This window comes from Stigmatopora nigra, chromosome 20 (assembly GCF_051989575.1).
Source record: "Stigmatopora nigra isolate UIUO_SnigA chromosome 20, RoL_Snig_1.1, whole genome shotgun sequence".
NCBI classification, from domain to species: domain Eukaryota; kingdom Metazoa; phylum Chordata; class Actinopteri; order Syngnathiformes; family Syngnathidae; genus Stigmatopora; species Stigmatopora nigra.
Window position 1 is genome coordinate 7,117,507 of NC_135527.1, and position 22,847 is coordinate 7,140,353.

The 22,847-nt window shown below is 41.9% G+C and overlaps 2 protein-coding genes and 4 long non-coding RNA genes across 7 annotated transcripts; 3 read left to right on the plus strand and 3 right to left on the minus strand.

Annotated features, from left to right (window-relative positions):
* Positions 1-218: 218 nt before the first annotated feature.
* Positions 219-761, minus strand: LOC144213827 (uncharacterized). The gene is made up of 2 exons (XR_013330131.1): positions 601-761; positions 219-490 (listed from the first exon to the last, which is right to left on the minus strand). It is a non-coding gene; the product is annotated as an uncharacterized LOC144213827 (long non-coding RNA).
* Positions 762-2,538: 1,777 nt separating this feature from the next.
* Positions 2,539-3,081, plus strand: LOC144213791 (uncharacterized). Its single transcript, XR_013330120.1, has 2 exons — positions 2,539-2,699; positions 2,810-3,081. It is a non-coding gene; the product is annotated as an uncharacterized LOC144213791 (long non-coding RNA).
* An 859-nt stretch (positions 3,082-3,940) lies between these two features.
* Positions 3,941-5,278, plus strand: LOC144213656 (uncharacterized). 2 transcript variants are annotated; one of them, XR_013330051.1, is made up of 6 exons: positions 3,941-4,469; positions 4,539-4,567; positions 4,629-4,658; positions 4,755-4,830; positions 4,897-4,963; positions 5,080-5,278. It is a non-coding gene; the product is annotated as an uncharacterized LOC144213656 (long non-coding RNA). The 2 variants fall into 2 exon arrangements; XR_013330050.1 differs by having other exon boundaries at positions 4,897-5,278.
* A 1,363-nt stretch (positions 5,279-6,641) lies between these two features.
* On the minus strand, positions 6,642-9,807 carry LOC144213790 (uncharacterized). The gene is made up of 3 exons (XR_013330119.1): positions 9,338-9,807; positions 7,744-7,811; positions 6,642-6,830 (listed from the first exon to the last, which is right to left on the minus strand). It is a non-coding gene; the product is annotated as an uncharacterized LOC144213790 (long non-coding RNA).
* Positions 9,808-10,715: 908 nt separating this feature from the next.
* On the plus strand, positions 10,716-17,801 carry LOC144213714 (protein O-GlcNAcase). Its single transcript, XM_077742288.1, has 17 exons — positions 10,716-10,887; positions 11,883-11,934; positions 12,707-12,804; positions 12,873-13,003; positions 13,073-13,244; positions 13,302-13,400; positions 13,466-13,735; positions 13,830-13,916; positions 14,351-14,793; positions 14,875-15,049; positions 15,161-15,217; positions 15,291-15,376; positions 15,446-15,550; positions 15,968-16,059; positions 16,144-16,327; positions 17,027-17,186; positions 17,252-17,801. The coding sequence occupies exons 1-17, from the start codon at positions 10,848-10,850 to the stop codon at positions 17,386-17,388; spliced, it is 2,388 nt and encodes a 795-aa protein (XP_077598414.1). The 5' UTR covers positions 10,716-10,847; the 3' UTR covers positions 17,389-17,801.
* On the minus strand, positions 17,422-21,914 carry LOC144213715 (urea transporter 1). Its single transcript, XM_077742290.1, has 8 exons — positions 21,716-21,914; positions 21,468-21,657; positions 21,262-21,390; positions 21,007-21,196; positions 19,850-19,997; positions 19,406-19,540; positions 19,289-19,338; positions 17,422-18,165 (listed from the first exon to the last, which is right to left on the minus strand). Exons 1-8 carry the CDS (start codon positions 21,834-21,836, stop codon positions 17,983-17,985), a joined length of 1,146 nt encoding a protein of 381 aa, XP_077598416.1. The 5' UTR covers positions 21,837-21,914; the 3' UTR covers positions 17,422-17,982.
* Between the last annotated feature and the right edge of the window lie 933 nt (positions 21,915-22,847).

Genomic DNA, 22,847 nt, shown 5'->3' on the forward strand with positions numbered 1-22,847 from the left:
TAAAAACCGCCACAAGATGGCAGAAAGTTAGAACATGTCTATTCAGGACAATATGTGAGTCCAGGTATTCTACATAAGTACGTAGTTGGTTGGAAAAGACATTGCCAAGTGCAATGCCCAAAAACCGCCACAGGAGGGCATTGGGTTTAACATGTCTTGTGGAGAATAAAATAGCATGTCTGCATACATGCATACAGTCACAACACAAATTCAAGGAATTAAGAATTGTTATGGTTTGTTACTTTATTGGAGAGGGCTCAAGATGAATATTGCACATCATTTATATGAGCAAGATGAGGCTGACGCTGGGGAGCACATTGAAAATAAAGTTCACACAAATACACAAGTGCCTTGTCTGTCTGCTTTTGTCATGAAATAAACACAAAATAAAGTTGGTGGTCATAACATGGCAAGTGGAAATCAGCCGTCTGCCTGCACGAACAAGTCCAGTCTGCACCAAGAGAGGAACAAGCATTAAAGCTGCACCTGCCTGTGAATACATGGATAAAAGAACAATGACATGAGAACACGTTCGATCGACCGAACGAACAGTTGACGCATTAACAATGACGATAATATGAAGCGGATGAGTCCACTCACCTCATCTGGCCATGATTCTGACACGCTCAACAGTCGCACCTTCGTATCTTGTTTCTATTGATCGCATAGTACGCTTAAAAAGACTACAGTTATCTAAAATTATGCTCAGGAGACGAATTGTTTTGATCGGCTGCTGGTTTCCACGACTTCCGCATCGGAGGATCTTCTTCTATCAATAAGAGTGCTTTGCAAACAACCTTTGCGACGACGTTGCCCTCCTGTGGACCGGAGATGTAATGACGGCACTGGTTCTCATAAACGACCATGAATCGACTTTCTGTCTTGGGATGTTTTTTAAAGAGCACAATGCACCGCTATTGGTGTCAAAGTGGAGGCCCGGGGGCCAAATGTGGCCCGCCGCATCATTTTTTGCGGTCCGAGAAAGTTAACCATCAGGATGTTTTAAAGGGCACAACGCACCTCTATAGGTGTCAAAGTGGAGGCCCGGGGGCCAAATGTGGCCCGCCGCATCATTTTTTGCGGTCCGAGAAAGTTAACCATGAGGATGTTTTAAAAGGCACAATGCACCTCTATTGGTGTCAAAGTGGAGGCCCGGGGGCCAAATCTGGCCCGCCGCATCATTTTTTGCGGTCCGAGAAAGTTACCCATCAGGATGTTTTAAAGGGCACAACGCACCTCTATAGGTGTCAAAGTGGAGGCCCGGGGGCCAAATGTGGCCCGCCGCATCATTTTTTGCGGTCCGAGAAAGTTAACCATGAGGATGTTTTAAAAGGCACAAGTACCACTATTGGTGTCAAAGTGGAGGCCCGGGGGCCAAATCTGGCCCGCCGCATCATTTTGTGCGGTCCGAGAAAGTTAACCATCAGGATGTTTTAAAGGGCACAACGCACCTCTATAGGTGTCAAAGTGGAGGCCCGGGGGCCAAATGTGGCCCGCCGCATCATTTTTTGCGGTCCGAGAAAGTTAACCATGAGGATATTTTAAAAGGCACAACACACCACTATTGGTGTCAAAGTGGAGGCCCGGGGGCCAAATCTGGCCCGCCGCATCATTTTTTGCGGCCCGAGAAAGTAAACCATGATTCCTTTCTCAATAATAAATGATTACTTTCTCGGGCCGCAAAAAATGATGCGGCGGGCCAGATTTGGCCCCCGGGCCTCCACTTTGACACCAATAGTGGTGTGTTGTGCCTTTTAAAATATCCTCATGGTTAACTTTCTCGGACCGCAAAAAATGATGCGGCGGGCCACATTTGGCCCCCGGGCCTCCACTTTGACACCTATAGAGGTGCGTTGTGCCCTTTAAAACATCCTGATGGTTAACTTTCTCGGACCGCACAAAATGATGCGGCGGGCCAGATTTGGCCCCCGGGCCTCCACTTTGACACCAATAGTGGTACTTGTGCCTTTTAAAACATCCTCATGGTTAACTTTCTCGGACCGCAAAAAATGATGCGGCGGGCCACATTTGGCCCCCGGGCCTCCACTTTGACACCTATAGAGGTGCGTTGTGCCCTTTAAAACATCCTGATGGGTAACTTTCTCGGACCGCAAAAAATGATGCGGCGGGCCAGATTTGGCCCCCGGGCCTCCACTTTGACACCAATAGAGGTGCATTGTGCCTTTTAAAACATCCTCATGGTTAACTTTCTCGGACCGCAAAAAATGATGCGGCGGGCCACATTTGGCCCCCGGGCCTCCACTTTGACACCTATAGAGGTGCGTTGTGCCCTTTAAAACATCCTGATGGTTAACTTTCTCGGACCGCAAAAAATGATGCGGCGGGCCACATTTGGCCCCCGGGCCTCCACTTTGACACCAATAGCGGTGCATTGTGCTCTTTAAAAAACATCCCAAGACAGAAAGTCGATTCATGGTCGTTTATGAGAACCAGTGCCGTCATTACATCTCCGGTCCACAGGAGGGCAACGTCGTCGCAAAGGTTGTTTGCAAAGCACTCTTATTGATAGAAGAAGATCCTCCGATGCGGAAGTCGTGGAAACCAGCAGCCGATCAAAACAATTCGTCTCCTGAGCATAATTTTAGATAACTGTAGTCTTTTTAAGCGTACTATGCGATCAATAGAAACAAGATACGAAGGTGCGACTGTTGAGCGTGTCAGAATCATGGCCAGATGAGGTGAGTGGACTCATCCGCTTCATATTATCGTCATTGTTAATGCGTCAACTGTTCGTTCGGTCGATCGAACGTGTTCTCATGTCATTGTTCTTTTATCCATGTATTCACAGGCAGGTGCAGCTTTAATGCTTGTTCCTCTCTTGGTGCAGACTGGACTTGTTCGTGCAGGCAGACGGCTGATTTCCACTTGCCATGTTATGACCACCAACTTTATTTTGTGTTTATTTCATGACAAAAGCAGACAGACAAGGCACTTGTGTATTTGTGTGAACTTTATTTTCAATGTGCTCCCCAGCGTCAGCCTCATCTTGCTCATATAAATGATGTGCAATATTCATCTTGAGCCCTCTCCAATAAAGTAACAAACCATAACAATTCTTAATTCCTTGAATTTGTGTTGTGACTGTATGCATGTATGCAGACATGCTATTTTATTCTCCACAAGACATGTTAAACCCAATGCCCTCCTGTGGCGGTTTTTGGGCATTGCACTTGGCAATGTCTTTTCCAACCAACTACGTACTTATGTAGAATACCTGGACTCACATATTGTCCTGAATAGACATGTTCTAACTTTCTGCCATCTTGTGGCGGTTTTTAGGCATTGCAATTTGCAATGACTTTTCCAACCAACCAAGTATGCTGTTTCCTAGTATACATTAATGTAGTATACTTGGACTCCTCTCACATATTGTCCCATGAGTGTGCCTGACTGGACATGTCTTGTTCGGCTGCCATCTTGTGACACTTTTAAGCATTACACTCTGCAATTTCTTTTCCAACTAACTCCTTGTTACAAGTGCATCACTGTAGTACATTCATAGACTTCGCTTGCATCGAATTGCGCTAAGTGTTTTGGGTATTATTTAGGACTTCTACGGGAGAAATTTCGGCGGAAATCCAGCCAAGGTGGCGAATGGCATAAGTCATTGCCTGCGATGCAGGCGACCCGGGTTCGATTCCCACTCTCAGCTGCATTCACGAATTAAATGCTAGAGTGGTAAAGGCAAGAGTGAGGATCGAACCCGAGCCCAAAGTATTCGCAGTCAGTGTCTTAAACCATTAGACCACCAACGCTTTGCAAATTCAAAAATTGGAAGTCATATTTACCCTTTTTTTTTGACAGTCTACCGAATGTGAGTGACTAAGACTGGGACATATACACTATGAGATTGTTCCACGTCATCTGCTCATTAGTCTCATGAGTAGAGCATAAGACTTTGACTTGGGAGACCCGGGTACGAGTCCCGGCCGTTCGCTTTTCAATTTGAAGGACACATTCAAATTGTTTTTTAAACTTTTATTTTTTTGCGCAATTACGTCACTTCCGAAAAACTATTTAAACAGGAAGCATTTTCGCAGACGGTCTTTTTCATTTAATGAATGCTGCGCGTCGCTCCACACTGGAATGCCAAAGTAAGTACTATTCCCAAGTCTTTTCACTTTTTTATTTGAGACTAACTTACATTTCTCTTGTTTCAACAGCTCACAAATGTGCAAAAAGAAGCAAGTAAGTACTTTAAATATTCCAAATCAACCTTGAAAATACTTAATGGTCCATTTCTTCCTTCACAGGCTGCAGTTGGTAAGTACTTTGAATATTACAAATCAAGCTCAAAAATACTTAATGGATCTTGTTTCTTCCTTCACAGGCTGCAGTCGGTAAGTATTCTGCCAAATGATCCACTTTGCACGAAAATGGCTGTTAACCATACTGTTTCACTCTTTCTTTTCTTTTGCAGACCACTTCCAAGATGTCCGACCCTGCAGGTAAGCACAGGTGAAACGAGCAAACAATTGATTCACGTGCAAATCTAACTGTCTATTAATCTGTTGCAGAAGCTGAAAGTAGAGTGACAAAGTTTGAGGTAAGAACGCCTGAGATAACTTACCATGTCCAATTTTGACTTCTGTCTTTGATTCTTGCAGTCGGATTTCATCCACGAGGTCGTCCACTAGGTTAGTGCACACTGCAACACAAAATGGTGGACGTGAACACTGTCCAACTTTGACGTCTTTTTACGCCACGCTTGTGAACACTCTTTTCCTGACTAGTTTCCTCGTGTCCACCGGAGGGCGCTGCCGCTCAAGGTAACAATCAGTGTTCGTCAAGCTTAATTGTACTGCAAAGGTGAGTCAATGTGCACTATTAAGACAAGGTACAACTGAATATGCTTACCCACTTTCTTGTTTGCAGACTCATTCCAGTGAAGACGCCATTTTGTAAACCTGCCTTGACCCCGCCCCAACTGCTCCCTGCACCTGTGAGACAATGAGCTGATTATCTTCAATGCTGAATTCTCAAACATTAAAATAAAAAGACAAACTGTTTTGCCTCCGTGTGAACTCCTTCGTGAAAATTGTCTGGATTGCAATGTAGTTCTTCCCCAGTCGTCCAGTTGAAGTCCAGATGCTGCCCTCCTGCTCAAGAACACGTGACATCGCATCAGATGAAGTCCTTCCACAGCTGAAATCGTCCAGTTCTTCCACATTTGAAGTCCAGATGCTGTCATCCTGCTCAAGAACATGTGACATCTCATCGAATGAAGTTCTTCCACAGCTGTAGTCCACTTCTTCCACTGTTGTCGTCTTCCTGCTCAAGTACAAGTAACATCGCATCATTCTAAGGTAAGTGTCATCGCCGTTTGCACATTTCTTTGAATGCACTTAACTTGCTTGTCTGCACTTTTTACTTGCTCTACTACATTTCTTACTCTGCTACACTTCTTACCCCTACTGCACTTTTTAACTAGTCTGCACTTCTTACTCTACTGCATTTTTTTAACTTGTCTGCACTACTTACTCTACTGCACTTTTTTAACTTACCCTACTGCACTTTTTTAACTTGCATGTCTGCACTTCTTGCCCTACTGCACTTTTTTTTTAACTTACTCTACTGCACTCAACTTGCACTCTACTTACTTGTCTGCACTAGACTTGCACTTAATTTACTTGGTTTGCACTCAACTTGCACTTAACTTACTTATTTTTATCTTCAGGTCTCCACACTCTGTTGCGGTCCGACTCCTATTACTGGCTGAAGGAAGAACTTCAAGTCATCATCCTTTAGACTTTAACTCTGAAAGAAAAACAAATAAAGTTGAACAAAAAACAAACTTCTTTATTCTAACTTTTTATTATTATTATTTTATTATTATTAATTTATTTTTTTATTTAATTTTTTTTGTTTTTATTTTTTGGGTGTGGCTATGCAAATGAATAGCCAGCGATTGGTGAAGAAATTAAATTAAGCTCACTAATTGGTTAAGAATAAGGAAGTGGAAATTTAATGCTGCCAGTTGATTGGTTCTCTGGGAGGGGGTTGTCCATTCACTGATTGGTGTAGAATCAGGAAGTGGGGAGGTGAATACTGCCACCTGATTGGTTCTCTGGGAGGGGGTTGTCCATTCACTGATTGGTCTAGAATCAGGAAGTGGGGAGGTGAATACTGCCACCTGATTGGTTCTCTGGGAAGGGGCGTCAATTCACTGATTGGTCTAGAATCAGGAAGTGGGGAGGTGAATACTGCCATCTGATTGGTTCTCTCGGAATGGGTGGGCTTTAGGCCGGGAGGGCTGGCTTTGTAGCGGGAGGCGGGGTTTCGGTCCAAAAAACGCCGTTTTTTGGAAAAAGGGGGCGTAACCGGCCAAATGCCGCGCTCTGATTGGCTGTCCCGGTGGGCGAGGCCAGGGCGGGGCTAAATCCAAATTTGCATAGATTTGCATAGAGGGGAGGTGGCTAAATCCAATTTTTAAGGCCTCTGATTGGTTGGCCGAGTCGTGACACGTCTCGTCGCCGGGAAGATTTTCTGCTTTTCTGAGGCCGCTTTTCCCGAGAGCTCTTTTTGGTGACCGTTTTAGGCCCCAAAACGACACTTTTTGAAGAAAAAACCCTATTTTTAACTTAGTAGGGATGCATTTAGCAATAAAAGACAAAGACTGATTCCATTTCAACAATGTATTGTTAGCAAAAAATGGCTTTTTTTGACATTCTGACTGCATCAGATGCCACTGCACAAGCTGAAACGGGAGACGTCACATACCAAGTCAGGTCACGCCAGTGTCCAAAAGCCATCGGGCTGCAGCGCGGGCCCATCCGTAGGCGCCGTGTACGTCCAAAACGTCCACGATCCTGTCAAGAAGACGACAACGAGAGCAATCAGTGACCATTCCAGCATTCATACGACAATAGAGACACAGAATTAGTCTACCGATAAAGAGAAGTAACCTTAAATAAGATGATGCGAGCGCAAAAGTACCATTAGCATCATGAACAAATCATTAGCCAACCAATATTTACATGTAACTATACATAAAATGATGCAAGCGCAAAAATAGCATTAACATCATAAACAAATAATTCGCCTACCAATATTTACATGTACCTATAGATAAGATGATGCGAGCGCAAAAGTACCATTAGCACCATGAACAAATAATAAGCCTACCAATATTTACATGTAACTTTAGATAAAATGATGCAAGCGCAAAAATAGCATTAACATCATGAACTGTAATGCCCTCAAAGAGAGCAGTCAGTGACGATTCTAGCATTCATACGACAATAGAGACACAGATATAGTCTACTGATAATGATAAGTAACCTTAAATAAGATGATGCGAGCGCAAAAGTACCATTAGCATCATGAACAAATAATGAGCCTTCCTATATTTACATGTAACTTTACATAAGATGATGCAAGTGCAAAAATAGCATTAGGATCTTATACTGTAATGCACTTAACAAAAGCAGTTAGGGACAATTTTAGCATTTTTATGACATTTCAGTCACAAAATTAGCCTAGCGATATTTATGTGTAACCTTATATACGATGATGCATGAAAATAGCATTAGCATTTTGAACTGTAAGACCTAGAATTACATTTATAGGCTAAACATACATTATTATTTTTAGCTCTACAAAAGACCTTCTTGTTTTACACAGGTGGTCAAATAAATGTGATCCTAATTCAAACTACTCAAATACTAGCACGCTAAAAAACAAATTTCAATACAAATATACATTCAATGAAGCATTTCCTACCTTTGTTAACACTTGTGTCGCGCAGGTTGATGGACGTGGAAGCAACTCCATCTTCCGGGCCTCCGCTCCTGTAAACAAAAAGACATTTTTTTTGTTAGCACTCATCCAATTTGACTCAGATGGCATGTTTTAAACACAAAACATTTAGATAAAAGACATTTTTTGCCGATGAGAGACCTCTGAGGCCCCTATAAATTGGGCCGTTTGCACACTTTGCCTGAAATGGGACTCCACTGACCACAAATAGATGATGTGCACATTGTTAAAAGATGCACATCTTATTTTGAGCAACTTTGGACACGTATCAGATACTATTGGGGGTTTTGGGGGTCAAGCGTCTAAGGAGGTAACCCCTCCACTTCGTCACAATCAATGGAGCGCCTATGAAATCGGTCTACTCAAGCCAACTGACTATCAACACAACACTAAAATCTCACCAGATATTAACAACAATTGGAAAAAGTATACAAAATGGTCAATATGGGCAATATGGACCCAAATCGATCAACACGGCACATCATTTCACATCCCAATCACTTATCTAAGCTTGGAAGGGCAAGAAAAGAGGAGAATGTTACCCAGTGGGTGGAGCTAAGGAAGCTCCTCATCATATTGTCAGATTAAAATTTCCAATTTGCAGGCTTGAAATGCATGGCAAGTGACTACCAAGAGTATTGGGAAGACTTTTGAACCCTGATCCGAGCAGTTTGGCTTCATTTCATGCACTTTTATGTTGGTCACGCCCCTTCGGCTTGAAATGAGGCAAAACGTCGACTCAAACCCTGGCAATCCCTTTGCCTTCCAAGCCTTCCAAGAGTCGGTGGGCGGACTTTGAGCCAGACGCACCCACCCGCGCGCACAAACGCACCCCTCCAAGTGTCAAAACACGCCCTCGGCCCCACTGCGCATGCCCAGAAAATCTGAACACATCCCACCTACAAAACAACACTCCCCTCCAAGTGTCAAAACACGCCCTCGGTCCCACTGCGCATGCCCATGAAATCTGCACACACCCCACCCAAAAAACTACACCCCTCCAAGTGTCAAAACACGCCCTCGGTCCCACTGCGCATGCCCATGAAATCTGCACACACCCCACCCAAAAAACTACACCCCTCCAAGTGTCAAAACACGCCCTCGGTCCCACTGCGCATGCTCATGAAATCTGCACACACCCCACCCAAAAAAACTACACCCCTCCAAGTGTCAAAACACGCCCTCGGCCCCACTGCGCATGCTCAAGAAATTTGCATACATTCCACCAACCAAAACAATTATTGTTAAAAATATTAAATCTGACAATTTCATTAAATGTCAACATTGTTCAATGCATTATTTTCAGTCAGGCTTGTCAACATGCTAGATCTTTTAAAATCATGAACAATTACAAATTCTTTCTTCAAAAAGAAAGGTCAATATTTGAGCCATGTGGTCATTGATTGAGGAAATTGTTCATTAAATTGTGGAGGTTGGCAAAATGTTTTGATCTGATCTGGGTTATGACGAGCAAGCGGAATAGAAAACATGTGCACGTTTTACTAATAGTAATATTCATCAAGAGGCTCTTGTAGTGGAAAATTGCAGCATTACTTACCTTGTTCGTGACTTTCCTTGTGCAGCCTGCACCAGGTGCACCAAATCAGCCCAAAAAAACGTCGAAAAAACTCCTTTCCTGCAGACTTCTCTTTGTGTAATCGATCAAACGTGACTCGGTTGTATTTACTGTAAATCCCCCATCTAGATCGTGCGATAAAACGCCGAAAAAACCGTTTACAAACAAAAGTAAACGCGAGGAATTCGACTACCACTTCCTGGGTTTCTCTCTGACGTAATTTGGGGGAAGTCCAGGATAATACGCATGCGTAAATTCCCTCGTGCGTAATGACGAACCTGTTTTACATAAACTACTTCCTTATTCGAGACATCTTCTTTCAATAAAAAGAGCTTTGCAAACAACCGCTGGGATCGCGGTACCCTCGTGTGGACTGAATGTGTAATGACGGCCTTAACGACTTCCGCAGTCGAGACTTCTTCTTTTATTAATAAGCGCATTGCAAATAACCGTTGGGATCATTGCGCTGACGTGTGGACTGGATGTCTAACGACGGCCCTTTTCACATAAACGACTTCCGCATTCGAGACATCTTCTATCAATAAAAAGTGCTTTGCAAACAACCATTGGGATCACGATACTCTCGTGTGGACTGGATGTGTAATGACGGCCCTTTTCACATAAACGACTTCCGCATTCGAGACATCTTCTATCAATAAAAAGTGCTTTGCAAACAACCATTGGGATCACGGTACACTCGTGTGGACGGGATGCGTAATGACGACCCTGTTTCACATAAACGACTTCCGCATTCGAGATATCTTCTTCTATTAATAAAAAGAGCTTTGCAAACAACCGTTGGGTTCATTTCGCCGTCTTGTGGACTGGAGCTGTAATTACAGCCCTGCTTCACATAAACGACCATGCATTTTGCATGATGTTTACCTCCAATATAAGTAAAACCTGTATAAGAAGGCAAAGTTTAGAGGGGTAAAATGAATGGATTTAACCTTTCACCTTCCTGCTCCCTTTTTATGACACTTTCAAAACGCACATCTGTCGTTAATCATTATTGTCAATGATTGACTGAGACCAAAACATCCAAATGTAATAGATAAAATAAAGCATTCGAGTTTTAAACGGGTTGAGGTTAACACAGGATAAAAAAAATAAATGTGAAGCAAGGGATAAAAATGAACTAGCTGAAATAAAGCAAATGAAGCATTATAACCATAAAGCTCTGGATTCGTACCAGCACCCACTACACGAAAGCCACAGACTTTACACTAGTCACTATTGTGCAGACGGGTTAAAATGATGCAATCCAGAGCATCCTTAAAAACGGCGACTCCTACTGGAGAGATGATTTTTGTGATTTAGAAAATGTCTGGATTTTTATGTGCACCTGAACGCAACACCGAGAGCTCTAACTGATGCGAGAAGAGGATGAAGGAGGACAAGGAGGAGGAGGTAGGAAGGAAGAGGAGGATGCACTCCATTGCTAACTAGGCTCAAAAACAGCTTCCCTGCTTACCTTGGAAGGGGAAGCAGGATGGAGGAGAACCAGGATTTCATCTGTGGGGTAGTAGAAGGTAAGATTTATCCTCTCTAGCATCCATTGGAAGGTTTTGGACATGCTCCTTCCTCTCCTCCCCCTTCTCCTCCCGATTGACCTACATTTTGTATGTCCATGTCGCTCTCTTGAAGCTATTTTATGCATAGATTGTCCCACAATGCATTTGGGGTGATGGAAATTAGGGAAAAATGGATTATGAGGTCATTTTGGAAGATTCAGGGAGGAAAAGGAGTGTGTTTTAGGGGTTTGACGTTGGCCTTTGTGGGGTGAGAAACCCTGGAGATACTCTACTTCTAAAAATAGGATGATATGAATTATGGTAAATAGGGGATGGATTGGACAGGGAGGGGAAAATTGGACTACTAATTAGGGGTGTTGATGATTCAATGGGCGGGATCAAAAATGTTTAAAGAGGATCGGGATTGGCTGATGGTGGTTTTAAGATGGTGTTATTGATTTAAAATAGGCAGGATAAACAAGGATGTTGTCAAAAGAAGCTAAAATAGACGCGAGATTGAAATACTGCCGTTAGGGATATGTTAAGCTACATTATTTTTGAAATACTGCTGTTGGGAATATGTTATGCTACCTGTTTTTGAAATATACTGCCGTTAGGAACATGTTATCCTACCTTTTTTGAAATACTGCCATTAGAAATATGTTATGCTACCTTTTTTTGAAATATACTGCCGTTAGGAACACGTTATCCTAGCTTTTTTGAAATACTGCCATTAGGAATATGTTATGCTAACTTTTTTTGAAATATACTGCCGTTAGGAACACGTTATCCTAGCTTTTTTGAAATACTGATGTTAGGAATATGTTATGCTACCTTTTTTGAAATACTGCCATTAGGAATATGTTATGCTACCTACCCGGGCCACACAAAATGATGTGGCAGGCCAGATTTGGCCCCCGGGCCGCCACTTTGACACAAAACCCTACTTTTGACACTAATGATGACAATTTTACATTTATCTTAGCATTAAACAATGTTTATGCCCTTTTTAGGTTTCTATGGGAGGCCATGGTCAATGGACCAGAGGAGAATTCTCTTCCAGTGGTAAATATGTTATTGCGATTAAAAAACAACAACAACAACTATCCATATGCGATTCCATGTCTGTGTAGAAGTAACAGCATCCAAACATGGAGTGTGGCCATCACAGTTTATTTATAGTTCCACTTTTTAGGCTCCAGTGGAGGCGGAATTGGTTGCATAACACCAGTGCACAATTTATACCATCTGCCCAAGAAGTGGAACATGTTTTGGGGATTTAATTTGTATTTGACGGTGAAAATGGCGCTTCTGCTACTGTACCCAGAAATCAGGCATATATTGACCCGAGTATAAGACGATGTTTGACATAGGACGCATTCACAATGCTAGATTTAAAGTAAGAGTTGGTTCGCGGGCCGCATTAACGTCAATTCGGTTTTACGTGGGCCGGATCATTTTAAATATAATATTTAGATATTGTTTTAAAAATTGTATTCAAAGAACTAAATCAAAACCCCTAAATATTCTCTTCTCATCATGATTTTCCATATCGAAGTGGAAAAGAGGAAGTATTTTTATATATTTTTAGATTTTACAAAATGATTTTTGAACTAAAACTGAAAAAAATGATTAAAAAATGACAATGATTGATTAAAAAGGGTAAAAATCAGGAAATGTAATTAACATCTATACTCTTCATTTTAATTTGATCCTAAAATAAAAAGTCGACTTTCTCGAGCCACACAAAATGATATGACGAGCCAAATTTGGCCCACGGGCCACCACTTTGACACCTGTGATCGTCTTATATTCGGGTCAACCTACTATTCCCTAGGATGCAGAATTGGGGTTTGAACACGTACCTGTACGGTCCAAAAGACGACCTAAAACACAGACTGTTATGGAGAGAAGTCTACTCACCCGAAGAAGAAGGTACGAAACTCCCACTCATCCGGCTTTGTCCCATCACATTCAAAGTTGTCCAACCTTCTGTCTCACAGATCAACTGCGCACCCTAATCGACGAGGCCCAATCCAGAGACCTGACGTTCGTATACGCCCTTTCTCCCGGCCAGGACATCGTCTTCTCGTCCCCCTGCGATCTGACCCTCCTGAAACGCAAACTCAGACAAGTCAGTAACACAATCCTTACCATGTTGTGGCTATTCCAGACTCCGCCCACATGCGTTATGTCCCTTCAGGTGTCCGAACTAGGGTGCCGGGCATTCGCCATCCTCTTCGACGATATTGACCATTCGTTATGTCAAGCTGACAGTGAAGCTTTCTCCTCATTCGCCCATGCTCAAGTCACCATCGCCAATGAGATTTATCGCTTCTTGGGGGAACCGCCTGTCTTCTTGTTTTGCCCCACAGGTGGGCGCCACTTGCAGTATTTTTCAAGCCCTCAATAACTTCTTCTCTTGTTTTCAGAGTACTGCGGATCTCTATGTTCCCCAAGTGTCCAGAAGTCTCCTTACTTGCAGACCGTCGGCGAGGACCTACTCCCCAACATCACTGTCATTTGGACAGGTGAAACCATCTCACCGCTCGGAAATCCTCCATCAAACGGCGACTTCAACTCCGCCCCCTTGCAGGTAGCAAGGTGATCTCCAGGAATCTATCCGTAGACCGCCTAGCCGAAGTGGAGTCCGTCCTCCAACGTCCGCCACTCATCTGGGACAACCTACACGCCAACGATTACGACTCCCGTAGACTCTTCCTGGGTCCGTTTAAGGGCCGTGAGCCTTGGTTGAGGAGCCATTTGAGGGGTCTTCTACTCAATCCCAACTGCGAATTCGAGGCCAATTATATTCCGCTGCATACGCTGGCAAGCTGGTACAGAGCTGGAAGTCAAGAGGGAAAAGGTGAAGTGGCACATAGACAACATTTTAAATAGATATACTACTACAAAATAAAAATACTACATCATAGATAACAAAGACTTTTACTATCTTTTAGATGTGGAGACACAATATTGTCCAGATAGAGCTTTGTCTGCTGCCTTACACGACTGGATGGATGAACTTAATCAACCTCTACAAGCAGGTGACTGCATGCATAATCCGGACTATAAGTCGCAGTTTTTTTCAAAGTTTTGCTCGGCCTGTGACAAATACTCAAGTGCGACTTCTGTTTTTTTTCAAGGGTGTCAGACCCTGGAAGACCCCAGAAATTGATTAAAATCCCTAAATATTCATTTTTTTTATAGTTGTCAAACAATGTTTATTTTAGCTTTTTTACATATTTTTAGATTTTCCTAAATGATTTTTGAACTAAAAATCAGGAAATTTAATGTACATCTATGCTCTTCATTTGAATTTGATCCTAAAACAAAAAGTCAGCACTCGTGATTTACTTTCCCGGGCCACAAAAATGATGCAGCGGGCCAGATTTGGCCCCTGGGCCACCTCTTTGACACCACTGAAACTGTTTTACATAACTACAATATCCCTAAAAACCACATTCCGATTTCTTCTCAGGCCGGCAGAGCTCACGAACAGATCCACGAAGCTCTCGAGCCAAAACCCCAGACAAATCTGACAACACCTCCACTTTCCGAGGGACATCCGTAGTGGCTAAACTCCCTGTCTTCCCCCTCAACTCCAGCTCCCCCCCTCCCTCACCCACCAAGACCCCAGAAGAGCTAACCAGCCAGGAGAACGAAAAACTCCATCCTGATCAAACTACCAACTTCACATCCAGACCTGGATGTCCTCCAGGAAAAACCCTTAAGTCCCAAAGTCGAGGTCTCTGTAGTGGGAAGGGTCTTCTCAGTGAAGCTCAAGTCAGACTTCTAGTTGGCCTCCATTATTTACCTCACGAACATGGACCCTCAGCCCAGAAACTTGTTCAGGATTTGACCTGGCTAAAAAGCAACTGTTACCTGGTTAGCGCCAACAGCAAGAAAAACTCGCCTCACAAGGTCTTAAAAACGATAAAATAATCAAAAATAATAATTACCATCTGCTGAATGACCATTTCTACAACCAACATGTGTCCACAGGTAGATGAATGGAGGAGGCGGGCTTCGGAATTCTTGTCTTTGTGTGAAGATATTGCCCAGCTGCACTGTAACGTGGTGGGCGGAGCCAATCGGGCAGTACTCTATGACCTTTACCCTTATGTGTGGGATCTGAGGAACATGGCACTTGTTGCTAAGGCTTTTGTTTGCTGGCTTGGTGAGGAGAAGACATTTTTTTCTCATAATTTAAGCTTGTTGGTCAGTTATTAACATTTTCTTGACAAAAAAATACGAAAAAATTCTCCCATGATTATTTTATCATCACTAGATGGTCATGTCCTGAACGACAGCGCCACCTTGGCTTCATGGAAGAATTGCTTCCACTGTAAGTTATCGGGGTGTTTCCATTTTTTCTGACTGTTGTCATCGGACTGTAAAAAAATCGTAATTTGTGACAGTATGCGGGAAAACTACTGGAACAGACGAACTGGGAGATGAATCGGAGCCATGGGTTTTCAAGGGAGGCGTTTCTGGTGAAGTGCAGGTTTGTCTTGCGTTTCACCGCACGAAAACAACTCATTTTGTTCCTAACTTGGTTTATATGTGTGTTTAGATGCTTCTGCCTGTGGGGGGCAGTAGTGAACTCTTCACCCATCCTCCTCCTCTCTTCCCTACTTCACGTCTCTACAATATCAGACCCTACCACAGTAAAGACAAAGTAGGAAATGGCCTTCTAGATCGACCCGATTTTTCATAATAAAAGTTGCAGTAAATAAAACAATAAACTAAGAAGAGGAAGAAAAATTATATGCCTTACTGGAGTTTAAGTCGCATTTTTGGCAAATCAGAAGCCAAGACCAAAATGTTCAGTTTTTTTATAGATCTAAAACAATTTTTGAACTAAAAACAGAGAAAAAAATGGATTAAAAAATGACAATTATTGATTTAAAAGGGGAAAAATCAGGAAATTTAATATACATCTATACTCTTTATTTTAATTTGATCCTAAAAAGGAAATTTGGCACTCATGATTTACTTTACCGGGCCGCACAAAATGATTCGGAGGGCCAGATTTGGCCCCCGTGCCGCCACTTGGACACCATCTCAATTGTGATTCTGCGACTGTCTATTTCAGGTGGAGTTGTACCGTATGGTGCGACAGCTTCACTTGAGGTCCCACTGTGCTAAAGAATCCGGGACATCTCATCCAGATATAGTGGGAGACAGGTCCGTCCCGGGATAACCCGGATCATAATCTGCAAAATCCAAAACAGTCTTTAATCAGAGTTACAAATGTCTTTGTTGGTGTAGGTGTCTTGGACCTTGCCTGGCCTTGTGTCCCGAGTACAGCTTCATTTTGGAGGACGAGTTGGGCGTATGCGGTTGTATTTTGGGCATCATGGATGTACGCTCTTTTGCCAAGAGATGTCAGTCCAGCTGGTTGCCTGCTATGAGGGACAAGTATCAACCTAATGGAGGACACTCCAACACACAGGTGAAATGAATAGACTTTAGCATATACCGTATTTGGTGCTCGGACGTTTGGTCGTAGGTCTTTTGGTTGCCGGTCAAATGGAGAGTTTACTGTTGAAGCCAGCTTTCAAAATTATAATCATGAGAGATATTTTAATATATAAGAGAGATAGTTTAATATCTAAGAGAGAGAGTTTAATATCAAACAGAGAGAGTTTAATGTCTAAGTACTGTTTAATATCTAAGTAGTGTTTAATATCTAAGTAGTGTTTAATATCTAAGTAGTGTTTAATATCTAAGTAGTGTTTAATATCTAAGTAGTGTTTAATATAAAAGTACTGTTTAATATCTAAATACTGTTTAATAACTAAGTACTGTTTAATATCTAAGAGAGAGAGCTTAATATCTAAGTACTGTTTAATATCTAAGTACTGTTTAAAATCTAAGTACTGTTTAATATCTAAGTCCTGTTTAATATCTAAGTATTGTTTAATATCTAAGTGCTGTTTAATATCTAAGTACTGTTTAATATCTAAGAACTGTTTAATATCTAAGTACTGTTTAATATCTAAGAACTGTTTAATATCTAAGTACTGTTTAATATCTAAGTACATTTGACCAGCGACCAAAAGGGACCAAAAGACCGGCGACCAAACGTCCAATCATGACCGTATTTCTTCATATATATGCCATATTTCTTGCCTGAATTGTCTCCAAACAGGACTTAATCAAGCTAATGGAGGAGGACCAAGGAGAGTATCCAGATTCACTCCTCTACCACTTCCCATCTCAGTTGCGTCTGGACACCTTGCCCGAACTGGTGGACGTCAGTGTGAGCCGCACCCTCCTGGTGTCCCTACTGGTGGCGCTCAAAGCCAACGGTGAGAAGAACCCCTGAGAGGCGTTTTGGGATGTTCTCCTGTAAATTTGGGGTTTGCTTTTTCAGGTTCCCAGGGGGTCTTTTGCGAGGTTCAGCCCACCGACCGTCAGAGGCTGGAGTTCTTGAGCAAATTGGGGTTTTTGGAGATTTTGAGAGGAGAAGCCAGGAGCAGAGAGGGCGTGGTTATGGCCAGGCTGCTTTAAGGACAAAAAAAATCACTTAAAAAATCTTAAAAATGAGCAATGAAAACAGCTTTAATTCACCCAAATTGTAAAATGTATCCAAATTGGAATGATCTAGAATTGGAAGGATTTTACAAATACTTAGTTTAGATGGTTGTTTACATGCATGAAATGTTGTGTAGTTCTTATTTAAAGAAAAAAAAACAAGTTCTTAAGTCTTAGGTAAAAAAAAAGTTTAAATGTAAGTGCATGTGCATCCGAATGACATCACGTGCACCGATATTTTAAAAAAAGATTAACAAGCACAAAAGTACACTTAAATGAAAGTACTTCACACAAAGGAATGTCCATTCGCTCACCAAACAAAAAGTCTGTGCCATGATTTTGCTTTTTGTACGATTCTTGAGGCAAATGATTAAAATACTGCCACCATTTTTTTTTACACCAAACCCATCGCCTCTTAGAAGACAACGACACCCATAGAAAAGCACAAACCGCCATTTGTAAAGCAAGGAATGCTGGGAAAGGATAAAATGTGGGTTTTCCTTCACTTGTGCACTGTAATAATTAAAGTTGCCTTCCAACATCAACGCCATCTTGGCTGTTTTTGAATATTTAGACGTCAGTGCTTTCCTGTTCAACGGCGCTGCCGGCCTGCCAGCGGCTGCGTGAGCGTAGGTTCTGCTCCGGCGCCCTCACTTGACCTAGGGGGATTCGGTGCGTGGCCACCTCGCCCCGCAGGAGCAGTAGCAGCGTGACAGTCAGCGTGGCGCCCCAACTGCACGCCGGCAGGCCGATCTGAAGGAAAAAGAATCATATTACTACCTATGACACAAAAAACAATTGAAAATGAGTACTGTAATTTCCGCATCATAAGGTATAATGTCCACCCAAGTATTAATAATAGCCTATCTGAAAATGTGTTCCATATGTAAGGCTCCCCAGATTATAAGACATAGTAGTAGTAGTAGTAGTAGTGGTGGAGGTAGCAGTAGTAGTATTTGTAGTAGCAGTAGTAGCAGTGGTAGTATTTGTAGCAGTAGTAGTATTTGTAGTATCAGTAGTAGCAGTGGAAGTATTTGTAGTAGTATTTGTAGTAGTAGCAGTGGTAGTATTTGTAGTATCAGTAGTAGCAGTGGAAGTATTTGTAGTAGTATTTGTAGTCGTAGCAGTGGTAGTATTTGTAGTATCAGTAGTAGCAGTGGAAGTATTTGTAGTAGTATTTGTAGTAGTAGCAGTGGTAGTATTTGTAGTATCAGTAGTAGCAGTGGAAGTATTTGTAGTAGTATTTGTAGTAGTAGTATTATTTGCAGTAGTAGTAGTATTTGTAGTAGTAGCAGTATTTGTAGTAGTATTAGTATTTGCAGTAGTAGTATTTGTAGTAGTAGCCGTAGTGGTGGTAGCAGTAGTAGTCACAGTAGTGGTGGTAGCAGTAGTAGTATTTGTAGTAATAGTAGCATTAGTAGTAGTAGCAGTAGTGGTGGTAGCAGTAGTAGTATTTGTAGTAGTAGCAGTAGTAGTATTTGTAGTAGTAGTAGCATTAGTAGTAGTAGTAGTAGTAGAAGAAGTAGTAGTAGAACTAGTAGTAGTAGTAGTAGTAGTAGTAGTAGAAGAAGTAGTAGTAGAACTAGTAGTAGTAGTAGTGAGGGGTTGAATTATACAGAAACTAAATGGAGTAAATTGTGTTATAGATCCATTGGATTGAGCTGAAGTAGTAGAAGTAGTAGTGGTTAGGGGTTGTGTTACATAAACTATAATGAGTGTTGTAGTAGTAATAGTAGTGGTGGTTAGAAGTTGTGATATACATCACCTAGAATGGAGTTACAAGGAATTTCATTCAATCATGAGCCAATTGAGGAAATTCTCTTTTTGTAGTGCGGAAAATAGTGCAGAAAATACTGTTTATTTGCGGAATACTTACGGCTCCCAACCAGTTGCTTAAAGCGATGTCAAAATAAGCAGAGAGGAAAGCTAAGGAAGATACATAGTTAAGTTTTTTGTTATCACCATCAACACTTATGGCTTGTGGGAGTTTTACCAGTAGCAATGGCCAGCAAGTGTGTTTTCCAGTTAAACATGAAGAAAAGTCCTCCCACAGACATGCAACCCAATGCACCATTAAAACCAGACAGACCAGTATAGAGGCACTCATGCCGCACTGCCATGGATAAACCTGTATGGTCATAAATGTTCACTTTGGTATATTAGGACTATACTTCAAATGTATAAAACCAACCAATGAAATTTAAATGAAAAATGTACTAAATAATCGCATATGGTAAAATTAAAGATTTTATCGCCCAGCACTACTACTTAGAAGTCTGTGTCAGTACAAATATTATCCACAAGGTGGAAACATTTCACACAGTGGGTCAGTTTGAGGAGTCATTGGAAAATTAGTACTAAAAAATACATTTTTAAGTAAAAATAATAATAAAAAAAATATAAAATCTTAGAGTTTTTGCGACATTTTGACACTTACCGGCCAATGTTCCAATTGCTGAGCCGACTATACCGTGTAAGGCCTGAAGGGGGGAGTAAAGACAAAGACCGGCTAGAATCAGCAACGAGGGTCCTAAAGATCCACAGGCAAAAATCTGGCCAACACCCAGAGGGATACCTTGCAACACCTGGAAAAATATTGACATAATAAACACAGTCGTATATCATTAAAATTGTAAAAACATTCAAGTTTATTAGTTTTTTTGCATTATTTAGGTAACTGAATATTCAGTGCACAACTGATAGATCCATAAAAATGCTAATATTAAATGTTTTGACCTATATAGGGTCTTAAATGTCAAAATTTGAATAAGTACCCACAGTAGTGACTACCTTCACATCCATCTTAGGCTGAATGCAATATAAAGACATGGAATATAAATAGGTCCCACGTCATCGTCGTCCTGGGAGGCGGACACGTGGTAGATAGGGCTACCGGGAAATGAAATGGGGAGATGGGGGTGATGGATTAAGCAAGTGTGGAGGAAGATGTGAAAGCCAATTGCTGGAAGAAACCGTTTAAAAACATGAAAAGGGGCCGTTTTAGGACACCAAATGTGGTTTTAGCAAGTTGGACTGGCAAAACAGCGCCATCAGTGTTGGTTGCTAAGCAACCGATGAGTCAGAGAAGGCTGGTGTCATGCTTGTTGTTCTAAAGTAGGCCGGACAAACTTACCTAGTCAATGAAAACCATTCATTGGATACAATAGCTTGTAACGCTACAGTGTATGAATTTAAATACAATACTACCTCTACTTACGAATGCTTCTACATACAAAATGTTCAGGTAACAATACTTTTTAAAATGTATGACTGTTCCAATATACAATAATAAAAATATAAGTTACAAAAATCCCAAATATCAATCTATACAATTTTTGCATGACTGGACGTTTGGTCTCCTGGACATTTGGTCGCCTGGACGTTTGGTCGCCCAGGGTGAATATAATTTTGAGAGCTGGTTTTAACAGTATATATTTAGATATTAAAGTCTCTCTCATGAATATAATTTTGCAACCTGGTTTCAACAGTAAACTGTCACATTGTCAAACATCAGGCGACCAAAACGTCCTGCAACCAAAAATCCGAGTACCCAATTCCCGTAGAGATATCACTTTAGCCAACAAATGTATTTACCTGTGTTGCACTTAGCGCCGTCTCATTAGGCGGCACCCAGCTTGGGGGTACAGCCAGATGGTGTGGGAAGTACGGGTTGTCTGGTCCGGTACACAGGAAGTAAATAATGATGACTATGTTGAAAGGAAAAACTGCAACTGGTAAGTCCCATCGGTCCAGCACTGGCGAGAGACCACTGAAGAAGAAAACACTAAAAAAAGAAGAAAAAATGAATGGTTATGATTGATTCTTTACCTTAGACAACCCACATCTTACCTTGTTGCCGAGCCCAGGCAAACAGGAAGTAACAACCACCAGTACCAGTCTCCAGCACTGTTGAACACCCCCATTAGAAGAGATACTAACATACCATTGAAGCCATGAAGTCCTCCCCACACTTCACCACTGCGTACACATATAAACTTTATTAAAGTGGATGCCAAGGTTGCTGTGATTAGCTGCACATTGTTGCTGCTTCAAACCTGTCTTCACCCAAGATAACCGCTACAAGCGTCGAGGTTAGCAGTCCCAGTGTTCCCAGTAGACCTTGCCAGGGGGAAGCCCAGTAAAGTGCTGCTAGCATGAGACCCCCACTCAATGGGTTGTTGGCTAAAATTACCCGAGTCACCCCTCGGAGCGCCCACACGGCCAACTGGAGTGCAAACAACTTGTCTGGAAAATTAATTGACGCTATCTTTAGCATTCATTTCGGGACGGAATATTTCCTTACCTTGCATGAACTTATCCAAGTGAGGCATGTCTCCAGTGAGCGCCATTATTCGCTTAACCAGAGGGTCCCTGGCTTCCTTCCTGGCGTCCTCCCGCATGTCTGGTTTACTGTCCATCCACATTGCTGGTGTAAAGTTGTCCTCAACTGCGTCCCGAATCTTTCAAGCTAAGGAGAAACCACCCCCATGTGCCGCCCCAACACCGACAAGCTGTTGTTTTTATGAACTAGTAGACTTAGTAACCAATTGACTTCATTTGAATGTGCCATAGGAGCAAAGTTCAAGCCCTTGAGGAGGAAGATGAGGCTTTCAGCTCATCACTTATTGCTTATTTAAGCTACTCATCCACCATTTTTGTAATGTTTGCTTTCTTTTTTAACGTAATGACAGGAACTGCTTACTATTATCGCATATGACTGAATTGAGTGTAAGGCTTATATGCGCATAAATAAGACTTGACATGCATTTCTTTCAAAATAAAGGAAATATAAACAGATAAAATTCTTTAAAACATATTTTAACATTGATATTTGTACTCCCTATTAAAACCATGAATATGGAGGAGAAAATTGGGAATCAGGTGCGGCTTATATGAGAGAAATTGTCAAATTCAATGATTTTAAGGCAGTTTTAAGGGTTAGTTTATATATGGAGGCGGCTAATATGTGATAAAATACCGTATTTTAATTATCTCTTTTCTCCAGCTCCTTCACCCCACCCCCTCTTAGTTGCCATGGAGACGGTAAAGGCCTCGTTAGTTTGCGCCGACACGCGCCAATGATTTCTCCACGTTATTGTCCGTCTAGGTCGCAGCCTCTTACTCAGCGACAAGGGACTTGGTGTTGTCGTCATGACGACCTAGATGAGTCCTGCCTGACATCAGGACCACTATTGGACTGAGAAATGTAAAAGATGGATGATATTTTGCAGTAATAGCTAAAAAAACATTAGCGCTGATGAACCTAAGATATCAAAACAAACATTTTATCTTGTCATAACTTGCTTTTTAATTTGCGGGTACTTACATTTACAATTCAGCTGTCTTTGTGCTCACAGTTAAGGGGACAAAACACAAACAGGAAATGTAGCAACATGCATACACACACACCCACACACACTCAGTTAGGCTTTTAT